At 30.9% G+C, this 12,539-nt stretch overlaps 1 protein-coding gene across 1 annotated transcript; it reads right to left on the bottom strand.

Annotated features, from left to right (window-relative positions):
* Positions 1-2,537: 2,537 nt before the first annotated feature.
* LOC114417153 (UDP-glycosyltransferase 79B30) lies at positions 2,538-4,835 on the bottom strand. The gene is made up of 2 exons (XM_028382258.1): positions 4,131-4,835; positions 2,538-3,600 (listed from the first exon to the last, which is right to left on the bottom strand). Exons 1-2 carry the CDS (start codon positions 4,631-4,633, stop codon positions 2,724-2,726), a joined length of 1,380 nt encoding a protein of 459 aa, XP_028238059.1. The 5' UTR covers positions 4,634-4,835; the 3' UTR covers positions 2,538-2,723.
* Positions 4,836-12,539: the final 7,704 nt, after the last annotated feature.

Genomic DNA, 12,539 nt, shown 5'->3' with positions numbered 1-12,539 from the left:
AAAGTCTCAGGATGTTCAATGTGTATGCCTATTTTAGTCTTTCTATATTGTGGTAAATAGAAACGATTGTGGAGCTGATTTCTTAGAAGTAATTGACATTTCTTATCAAAAAGTAAACTACAATATTGGATGTTACTAGTAGTTTTTACCAAGAATGTTGATGATAGGACTAGGCGTGCGTCATCAGAAAACCAAACTAAAGTGTCTTCTTGAATGACAAGAAAGCTGAAGCATACTACATTTTTTTTCCAATAGAAAAGTACAGTATTTATTTCAATTCAATCAGTCTAGTTGTTTCAATTCAAAAAGGACCAACATTACGATGATGGATTCGAGTGAAAATAGACTTTTAGTAAATGAAGGTCTTAAGTTTAATAATTAAAAAATGTGAATCAATTAATTAAAATATAGGCATAATTAAATTTTTAGTTAATGAATTTTTTCAAAATTTAACTTTTAGTCTTTCAACAAATTTTTGAAGGTTCCTAAATTTTTATTTTATTAATGTTTTAATCCTTGTCGGTTATGTCGTTAAATGATAACGTAATGACTCTTAAAAGTGTCACGTTTTATATTTTAAATTATTGAATGGGATTCATTTTCTGACAACTAAAAACTATTAAAAAAAAAATCCATTTGTGCAACACGAAAACAAACAAAACACTTGCATCATTTGTTGCATTTCATCTCATTCTCTCGTTATCTCTTTCTCATTATGAATTTCGATCTGTCACGCATGTTGAAAGCCAAGGTTCATATTCAGATATGTCATGCCGATCTCTTTCTCGCAATGAATGCCGATCTGTCATGCCATTGAAAAATGCAGACGCCTGGTACTCTTTGCCTTGGAAATTGATCTGATTTTTGTATTTTTTGAATGATTCCTTTTAGAGAGAAGCAAAAGAAGGGGAAAGAAGGAGGGGGAAATCTGGAAACAAGGATGACAATTAGTAGCGGTTTTAGCCCTCATAAATTGCTTAATATCTTATTTTTTGAATGATTCCTTTTTTATTTTTAATCTTCTGAAATAAGTTTCATTAAATCGTTAAAAAAAAATAACATGTGACAATCTCATGAGTTGTCACAACATCAAAATTTTGAGATCTTAATTAGTTAAAATTTTGTTTAGGGACTAAAAGTTAAAATTTGTAAAAATTCAAGGATTAAAAATTTAGTTAATTCTAAAATATAATAACTAAAAATGTAATTAAACAATTTTCTTTTCATCTATGCTTTAATTATTTTCATTTATCTCATTTTAAAAAATAATTAAAAAGAATATAAATTGGTTGAGTATCATTTATTTAAACCATTTCTCAATCAGCATAATGTCTTTCAACTTATTATAACTGTTTATATCTTTAGCTTCCAAGCTACATATATTCATGTGAGATATATCAATCTAGTTCATAAATTTATTAGTCCCACTCCCCTCTAACTCTAGCATTAGGAAAAAGGTACTATGTCGTCTTTGGATCAAGATCTTCTACGTCTAATTTTTTTACTTTACAAATCTCAACCATTTAAAATGCTCCTCTGTCTATTAAAATAATAAATTGATGGAAATCTACTTGTCGATTTAGACATTTTATTTACCAACTCACTTTTTTAAGGAAAAATGTTTTTTTGGGTGTCTATACTTGAGAAAGATAGAAAAAGAAAAAGATAAGTGATTGATACATTTGGTATAATGTGATAAGAAAAACGTGAGGAAAGAAAAAGAGATTGATCTGTCCATGAAATATTTGTAATTTATAGGTGCTCAAATATCAACACTCTTTTTAGAGAGTTAATTTATGATACTTAAACAGTTCAAATACATGATTGATATTCTTTATTTCTTTTTTATCTCTCTTGACATTACATTAATAATTGATTAATTATATATATGGCTCTCTATTGGAGAAGAGAGCAATAGATGTCCATTAATATTTTCATATTTTTGCCCTTTGGAGTATTTATTTCTTTTGAGAAATATACTTATAAAACAAATTGCACTACAAAGAAAGAGAAAAGAAAATAAAAAAATATTAACATGTAATAAATAATTGAGTGGAGAGAGATAAAAAAAATATTATATGAATTATTGTTGCATCATACCACATTCTTTTTTGTTTCTATTTTTGTTTGGACTTGTCAATTCCAATTCATGTTAGCTTGGAATTTGAAAGTAATTAACAGAATGATTAATAACACAAAAGATCAAAGTTCACATTGTTAATGCTATTAGGTGTAAAAACTAGCACAACTTATCTACTTCAAAATTGAAGCGACTTACCAATTCAATGACTTTGACATCGGATGTTCCTAGACTAAAATATGTATTATCGATATAGACAACTTTTTAATAGAATTTTGCGAACCAGTATTTTTAAATATTGATTAAAAAATAAAAAATATATATTTATTGTAGATATTATATAAGAACATAAAAATAAAACATACATAACATGCATCTCAAAAGAAATATTTTTTTAATTCTTTAATTAATGTCTAAAGACATTAATTAACATTTCCCTTATAATATAAGAAATCTCTAGCCATTGAAACTTTTTAGCTTATAAAAAAATAAAAGAAAAAATTAAAGGAAATTTTCACACATAAGAACTAGTTGAATTGACCTACTAGGCTCCACTCCAGCCTTGAACAAATCAATCATCACCTCAAAACCATTGCCATTCATGTAAAACTATCATCATCTATCAAATATTAATTGTCACAAGTCAAATTCCCTCTACAATCTCTTGAAGCCTCATGCAGAAACTGTCAACATAAGATGACTCCAAATCTTTGTTAAGCAGCAACTCTCTGATCCTAGCATGATTAGCCCTAACCCTTTTGCTGGTTTCATTCTCACAATCCATCACAATGCTCACAGCTTTACACACACTCTCCTTGGTGTACATTCCATCCTCATCACCCTTCTCCACTTCCACACCAACCTCCAAGTTGGTCCCCATCATCCTTGCATTGAGGATCTGGTCACCAACATTAGGCAACAGCACCAACTGACACTTGTTCACCAATGCCTCAGACAAGGACCCTGATCCACAATGTGTGATGAAACACCCTACAGAAGGGTGTGCAAGAATCAACTGCTGCTGAACCCATCCACCATACACAAATCCTCTCCCTTTGACCCTCTCTTGAAACCCTTCAGGCATTGCTGATTCCACTGTCTCAAACCCTAATGGGGCCTTCACTGCTGCCAAGAATGGCATGCCTGTGAGTTCAAGACCAAGCACAAGCTCTAGGAACTGGTTTGGCCTCAAAGTGCACTCACTTCCAAAGCAACAATAAACTACAGAGCCAGGCTCAAACCCTCCAAGCCATGTTGAAAATTTCTCCTCCAAATCTAAAGTTGGTGGGTCTAGAATAACTGGCCCGGTTGCTACCACTGGCTTGTTGAACTGCTTTCCAATGTAATCCATATATGGCCCTTCTATTTCTCTGCATGTTCTGTATGCCAACAAATCGGCTTCATTCAATGCAATGAATTGGCGATCGTAGAAGAGAACATTGCTCCCAAATGTATCCTTTCTTTTTGCAGCAAAGGCACGAGCCTCGTGAGTTTGGAGCTTGATTGATGAGTCAGGGTACCTATGAGATGCATAGACGCGATATATATGATCAGTCTAAAAGTATATATAGGATGCGATAAAATTTGGTACTAGTCTTCGTAATTTAACTTCAATCAAATTGATCAAAAATTAAAGTTTGAATCATCAAGTTTCACTGAAAGTGTAAAGACTGTTGACATATTTTATCCAACATAATAAATATACGATTACAATTCTACAAATCTAAATTAAAATCATTCTTCTTGAAATACTAAATTACTATCATCATAAATTATTTCCTATTATTTACAAGGATCTCACTTCTTTCTTGAAATCAATCATATATAGAGACGAAAATTTTCATTTTTGGTTCATCAAAAGATAATGTTGCTATGTTTCATGTAGCTACATTGAATCTTCATAAAAATATATATATATATATATATATATTTAAAGGCCAGATACTTCACATATCTGTGAAATATTCAAGAGTATTGGTATCGCATACATATCGGATATGGATATATGGATACGCAAAGTAAATTAAAGTATCGGTATTTGGTAAGATACCCTTCTGGGGGTTCCATGAGATCACTTTCCATTAGGTCTGTTCCTTGGTGAAATCTAACCGGTGAGAGAGTGTAACCAACCATGACAGAGCTAGCAGTACAATAGTGCACAGCCTTGATGCCTAAACGCTTTGCTAGGGCTGGCATCCAATGTGTGAAGTCATAGAAGACAAGGTCAGGTTTGAGGCCAGTGAGAAGGGTTTCTATGTCATCTTTGGTGAGATCCATGGCTGTCATGATCTGTGGCTGCAAAGGGTAAGTGACATCTGCTGTTGTTTGTGCATCTGGAGGAAGGCCTTCAACGTGTGGAACATTGATGGTGACAAAGGTGATTGAATTTGGGTGCAAGTTGAATGGTTCTAACTTGGCTTGTGCTTTTGGTGGGGTGATGAAGGAGATTTTGTGGCCCCTAATGGCTAACTTGTTGCATAGGTGGAGGAATGCGGTTTGGTGACCCATGGCCAGCCATGGATACATTGCTATGTGCAAAGGACGTGATTTCATGGCTTTGTGGAAACAAGAGAAAGTGCAAAGAGAGAAACTAATTAACTGAACCAAAATTGTTTTTGCCAAGGAGATAAGTGAGAAGAGTAAGGTTTTTGCTTTCAGTTGTTGGAGAAGAAACGAGAGTAACGGAGATCCTTTGGTTCTTGTGGTGGAAAACGATTTGATGAGGGCTACGTGGTGTAGAATTGTGGAGCGTAAACATAGGAGTGTGCACATCGTGATCTCGTGATTCTCATACAAAAATTATAAACACGTCGATCATCACAATAAATAAAGTTATATAATTTATTACTTTCTGTAGGAGAAATTATTTCATGTAGTCCCACCTAATTTTTAGGTGACACGTAACCATATTTTTAAATTTTACGAATAAAAGTTAACAACGTATCGCAGGAGCAAAATATAATATGAGCGCAGGATAAGAATTTCATATTAATTCGAAACAATTATAATATATATATATATATATATATATATATATGATCCCATTTTTAATAATATTTTAACATTTCAGTAGTGTAATGTGTGTGTCTCTGGTGTAGTAATCATGTATCTATTTTAATAAGTTAAAACCCATTTGGGAATATAATTGAAGCTACATTAAAGTTAAAACCATAACGGCCACAAAAATTAAAGGGAAAACATAATCATAAACTTTGATGTTCTTACGGAAAGAGAACCTATTTTAAAAATGATTTTCACATACATAACAAATATCTAATCATTAAAAAATTGATTTTCTCACACAAAACAGAGGTTCAATACGAGGAAAAATAACTATCCAAGGAAAGAACACTATAGACTCGTTGAACAACCACAATAAATCCCAAAAATCATCAAATTTAAAAAAAAAAAGTGATTTAAATCTAGATTCAAGCAAAACAGTAAAGGAGAAAAAGGAAAAAATCAAACGCAACAATTGTGACGACAAACGCACCATGCCAAAGATGAAACCATGACCGGAGACGCGACTATGTCCTTCATTGTTGACCCCAGCAAAGGTGATGCGAGACACTACCATGGCCAGAGGTGGTGACGCGAAGTGAAGGTAAGGCCAGACAAAGGTGTGGTGACACGAAGGTGTTGCGGTGGTGGCCGGAGGTGTTGATGCCGACAAAGGTCACACGAGACGAATGGGCCATGGCGGAGAGGAAGAAGATATATAGGAGCAGAGGGGGAAGCTTCTGGAGGTGGTGAAGAGAGAAAATGTTCTCTCGAGAAGATAGAAATGCACGTAGTAGGTAGCTTTAGGTAATTAATAAGGTGACACGATCTGGACCATCCATTTGATTAATGAGGATGAATATGGACTATTGAACAACTTAGGTAATTAATGAGGAAGGATTTTGAACGTTGATGGAAATGTTACCGTTGTTATGTACCGTTCATCTGAAAATAATACCGTTGAACATGCAGAAATGACCGTTGTGTAGTATTTTTTCACTGTACTACACTATTCATTATAAATTTGTGCACGGTACAACATGTTTTGCATAGTTCTTGTACTGCTAATTTTTTTTGTTGTTGTTGCTATCAAGTGTCAATTTTTTTTATTCTCTCTGAAATGGATCCCAATCAGTATAATTATCAATGTTACTATAGTTATTTGCAAAATCAATCACTCCCTACTATGAAAATTCTCAAAATCCACCGCAATATGTTATGTATCGACCACCCCATACCAGTGAAAATTTTTAAAATCCACCACAATATGCTATGTGAAAATTCTCAAAATCCACCACAATATATTATGTATCCACCACCCCCACACATGTGGTATATGCATCCTTCATCCAATGTAGAGCCACCTACCAACGGTAGTTCTCAAAACCCACAAATTTATAGTCAACCATCAACTCCCACCAACTCAAACACGTGTTATATGCCTTCTTTATCTAATATTGCGCTCTCTAGCAATGAAATTGAATCACCCATTGGTGTAGACAGTATTCAACTAGACGAAGGAGATCAAAATTCATGTGGAAAAAAAAGTCGTACCGCATTCTTGGTGATGGAAGATGTGATTCTCGTCTGATCGTGGTTGAATGTGTCAAAGGATTCAATTATAGGAGTCAACCAAACATCAAAGCAATATTGGACAAGGATAAAAAATGGGTACAACAATGACGATGTGCGTCAAAGCAGGCAATTTTGTGAAAGAAGCTGGATTCTATTAAAATCTCGGTGGAACAGGATCCATCCTCCAGTTCAAAAGTTTAATGGGTGCTACAAACAAGTAAATAAACATAGGAGAAGTGAAAGTTCAGAGAAAGATGTTTTGGCTAATGCTCATATGATTTACTCACAAGATACAGGTAAAAAATTTGAGGTTGAGCATGCTTGGTTGTTGTTGAAAGATCAACCAAAACTCGATGCAAAATTTATGTCAAAGTGTTCAAAAAGAACAAAGGTTTCTGCTTTTGGAAATTACTCGTCGTCTTCTAACCCAGAGACACGCGTTGAAGTCGAAGAATATGATATGTCATTGCCAATGTCTTGCCCAATTGAACAAAAAGCAGCAAAAAGGAAAAGCAAAGGAAAGGAATCTCCTAACACTCTCAATTTATCTGGCATAGAAAGTGTAATGAAGGACAAAAATATGAACATATCAAAACTTATTCAGTTAAAGGAGGCACAGGAAAGGCATCTACAAGAATAGGAATGACGTATGGAGTATGAAATCCTCATGAAAGATACATCCAACATGTCCGAACAGCAACTCAAAGACCACGAAAAGTATTGTGACCATATTAGGAAAAAACTAGGATATTAAATTTTTAGTTCTTATGCTAATGTTGTGTTTAATATTTAATTTTAGCAGTGTAGGTATTTGTTGTGTCTTAAATTCAAAATTTTATGTATAAAACTAGCTGTTATGAAAGTAGTTGTTATAAAATTGGTTGTTGCAAAACTAGTTGTTATGAAAGTAACCGTTGAAAACTAGCCGTTGAAAAATTAGCTATTGAAAACTAGCCGTTGAAAAACTAGACGTTATTAATGAAGCTATATAAATGTTCAATGTTTCATTATTCTGACATATTCTTATACAAAATACACAATATTTTTCTCTTATTTCAAACACTTTGATTACCATATAATGGATCCAACCATCGAGTTAGATGAAGTTTTAGATCAAATGATAGATGAGGAATTGGAAGACAACACCGATGAAGAAATCATTAGGTTGATACTTGAGAGCCAACAATAACTACATGGCAACACCACTAGGTGTAGCCAAAGAAGAAGAGTGGTACATCGTAATCGTGAAGAAGGTCATGATCAATTGTTCAATGACTATTTTTCAGAAATTCCTGTGTACACAGAGATTCAATTTTGGAGAAGGTTTCGTATGCGAAGACATGTGTTTCTTCGAATTGTAAACGCACTCAACAACCATGATGAATACTTTCAAATGAGGGTCGATGCACTACGTTGAAAAGGCTTATCTCCATTGCAGAAGTAGACAACTACTATTCGTATATTGACTTATGGATCATATGCTGATAGTGTGGATGAATACGTTCGAATTGGTGAAACAACTGCAGTGGAATGCTTGGAGAGATTTGTATCAAGCATCTGCACCATATTTGGAAATTAGTACTTGAGGAGACCAAATAATGAAGACACCGAATGCCTACTACAAATGGGAGTGGCACACGAATTTTCAGGTATGTTAGGTTCCATTGACTGTATGCACTAAGAATGAAAAAATTGTTCAATTGCTTGGAAAGGTCAATTTTGTCGAGATGATCATCGCAACCCAACAATCATTCTTGAAGCCATGACATCACAAGACTTATGGATTTGACATGCATTTTTTGGAACCACCAGTTCAAATAATGATATTACTATGTTAAATGGATCTAATGTGTTTGATGAAGTTTTGTCAGGACGTACGCCCGCAGTGCAATTCATAGTGAATAGAACCCAATATAATATGGGATACTATTTAGCGAATGACATTTATCCAGACTTTTCCACGTTTGTAAAGATCATCTCAATGCCACAAGGGGAAAAACGAAAATTATTTGCACAACGACAAGAATCGACAAGAAAGGATGTAGAATGAGCGTTTGGAGTGCTCCAATCTCAATTCGCAATTATACGTGGTCCGACACGTTTTTGGAATGCTGGTTAAATGAAGAATATCATTTATGCATGCATCATATTGCATAACATAATTGTTGAGGACGACTTAACACGTATCAAAATAATATTGATTATGATAGTGTAGACAATAACACTTCAACATTCAAAATATCTTTAGGTGTTCACCCTAATATCAGATCAACATACCTCCAGAGGAAAACACAACTTCATGATAAACAAAAACATCGCCAATTAACTTCAAGCATATTTAGTTGAGTATGTTTGGGAATGTTTCAGAAATGAAAATAACAATTAATTTAATGTAATATTTTTTATTTTTCATCATTATGTTTTTTATTTCAGTGTCATTATATTTAATTATCTATTATTATGTAAAAAAAAGTATTTTTTATTGTTACATATTTCCTTTGAATGTTATGTAATTTTTTTATTTTTAATTTATATTTAATATTTTTTTCATTTATTCATATTTATTATTTGTATACATAAAAATTAAAAAAATGAATTAATTATTTTGTTGGAATAATAATTAAATTATAATAAAATAATTTAAATGTTTATATTCCTTGCAATTTCTTACAATTTATTGCATTAAAATAAAATTTTATATAAATTTCTTATAAGTGACATGACATTGCAACAATCACAAAAAATATTACGGGATAAAAAAATAATTAAAAAACTCATATAAAAAACTTGGACCGTAGATGCTCTTATTTACGTAAAATCTGATCTATTCTTTACAGTGGTATAGCAGTACAATAACAAAGGAAAAGAATTAGAGGTATAGGAAAATGTGAAAAAAGAAAAGTGAGCCTACACAGAGGTATAGGGAGCATAGGAAGTATAAAAATTGATTCTCAAATCATTTTCGAGTCACGCTTTTACTAAAAATCTGCCGAGTTGGATCAATTTTCACCGGTTTAAATACATAACCAATTGAGTAACAGGGTTTAGGGACTGACCCCGTCGGTCCAAGCCGAGTCCAATAACATTGTTATCAATATATTATATACTTTGTCTTTTAAAAGAAATTATGCACCAAAAGGAGACAGGTGGGTGATTTGTATCCCTTATAAATATGGATAGATGCAGTAACATTTATTAGGTGATAATTTTACTAAAACATTTTTGTTTTCTCTCTAAATTTTAACAAAAAATTACACTGTCATCTCCTTAGTTTTACTTCAATTACACATGCATTTCTTCTTCTTTTCTTACCGACAAAAAATCCCCTAACTAGAATAAATGATTCATTACATTATTAAAAAAATGATAACATCAATCAATTTTTTTTCAAGGGTTAAAACCGTAGTTATTTTGAAACTGAAAGAGTATTTTTGATTCAAAATTTTGACAATGTCATTGTAATTATAATCCCAAAACTAATTTAATGGTATTGATCTAACTTAATTGATTGAAAAGTGTATGAGTTGTTATAAATATTTTGTCCTTCTATTCTAAAATAAGTGTTATATTAAATTGTTTAACACATATCAAGAATTTAAAAAAAAAATGATGAAAGAAAGCAATGATCCAATAGGGTTATCGGTTTGGTTCATCTATGTAATTGATCGGTGAGAACTGGCGTAACCCGTTTGACCCGGTTGGTTTCCAGATAAACCCACTGAACTGGTTTGAATCACCACCTGTAACAAAACCAACGAACGACTTGGGAAAAGAAGGCAAGAACTGTGCGTTTTTTCCCATTGCAACACATACTACATTATGAAATCTTGTTAACAAATGTAAGATCTATATTATACATGCATTTAATCAAATTCTACATTAACAAAAAAAAAAAAAGACACCAACATGATTTGAACCTAGGAGATATAACATAGACAAGCAAAATCTATTATTAAGCTAAATACTATTAGTTGATATAATGTTATCAATGTAACATTTATAATACATAAACTACATAAATTATATATAATCATTTATAATACCAAATTATATTTTCTTTTTGACTTTTTTTAAGACAAACATAAATTTTTTATATTTTTTAAATATAAACATCATCATACGAGTTAATTAATGACTTAATATTTTGATCAAATGGACTAGTGATTTTTAAAATTGTGAAAGGAAGGAATAATTTTATAAAACTAAATTTATTATAAACATTTCATTAGAAGATTAAAGTGACATCTGTTTCGGAGTATTTTTGAAAAAAAATAATTACTACATTAAAATAACTTTTATTTTGAAGATATAAAGAGTAATGAAAAAAAACACAAAAACAAACTGCGTCAACGCTCTCGAGAATCTAAAAAATATCACAATTGACGAAGTCACTTTCGATATTAAATGTCTGTCCCCGCATTATACAATTGCACAGTACCCAATAATAATATACTTCCACTCTTATTAAATAAAATCCAAAGTTTAACATCGTGTTAATTTTTTTATAAGATTTAACATATAAAATTTCTTATATTAATTATTTTTAAATTAAAAATACTTTTGATTGAATGATGAAAAAAAAATAAAAATTTATTAGAAAAGAGACCAGTATTAATGATAAAAACATCAATTACTTAATTGAGTCTTTTATGTATACCAATTAGGGGAGTGCTCGTGCGATGCACGGGTCGGTATTTTAATGTAAGTGAAATAAATATTTGTTAGGGTATTGTTTGTATCATTTGACTGTAAGTGACATAAATAATATTTGTCAAGATGTTATTTGTATAATTTTACTGTAAGTGACATAAATACTATTTGTCAGGGTACTATCAAGAGTTGATTGTGTTGAAAACATTTTAAAATTAATTTAAATTATATAAAAGAAACATAGGAAATAAATTAAAAAAATATTGTGGTTTTGTAGGAAAAAATTTATTTTAGATGTATTTTATTGTGAAGAGGGATTAAATTTTCATAATTAATGGACATATGAAAGTAATGTTTTCATTATAAAAGATAATTGACACTTAAAAAAAATAAGTTTTTTTGTAAAATAATTTTGTAGTGTTTGTTTAAAAAAATGTTTAGTGGGCATATGAAAGTAATATTTTCATTATAAAAGATAATTTACAGTTATAAAAAAATAATGTTTTAGTCTTTGTTTTAAAAAATGTTTCAATCTACAAAAATAATTTGTTATTATGTTAAATAATTTTGTAATCTCTATAAATAATATTATTTAAAAATAACCTTTTCTTATCCTAAATAGATTTTAATCTAACTCAGCAAAAAAAAAACTTATAATCATGTATAAAAAATAATGTTTTAGAACAATTTTAGTTATGTTAATGCTCTTTGTAATTTAAAGTTAAAAAATTATTCTAGCAATTTGAATGTAAAAAAATATGCAGCTTAAATTAATTTAAACATATAGCATTTTAATAGTTAAAAATTGCTAAACTTAAATGCAATTTTGTTTTTTTAATTTTATTTAATCTACAATTTGATCTCTTTATTTTATAATTAAAACATTTGATTATTCTATTTTTTAAAATTTACAACTATGATCTCTTTATTGCAAAATATAAATATTTGGTTTTTATATCTTTAAAAATCCACAATTTTTGTTTAATCTTTAATTTTTTGTATATTTTATTTCTTTTTTTTACTTTGTGCTGTTGTTTTCCAAATGGAGGACGGGAATGAGAGAATCCATTGCTTATGTTACTATTGGGTTTCTTATTTAGTGAAGAAGGATAATTTTGTGGGAAACGAAAATGCAAAACACAAAGGTTAGGAAAAAACAAAAAACTTTTTCCCGTAACTTTAAAAAACTAAAATGTTCAATAATTATAAGTAAAAATATCAAAAGGTCACAGCA

The sequence above is a fragment of the Glycine soja genome, chromosome 6 (genome assembly GCF_004193775.1).
Source record: "Glycine soja cultivar W05 chromosome 6, ASM419377v2, whole genome shotgun sequence".
NCBI classification, from domain to species: domain Eukaryota; kingdom Viridiplantae; phylum Streptophyta; class Magnoliopsida; order Fabales; family Fabaceae; genus Glycine; species Glycine soja.
This window is presented reverse-complemented; position numbering and strand designations above follow the sequence as displayed.

Bases quoted from the DNA above. Each gene is read 5' to 3' on its own strand.
- LOC114417153 (XM_028382258.1), bottom strand. From the start codon at position 4,633: ATGAAATCACGTCCTTTGCACATAGCAATGTATCCATGGCTGGCCATG. The intron at 3,601-4,130 runs GTATCTTACCAA...TGCATCTCATAG, and splicing joins CTCATGGAACCCCCAGAAGG to GTACCCTGACTCATCAATCA.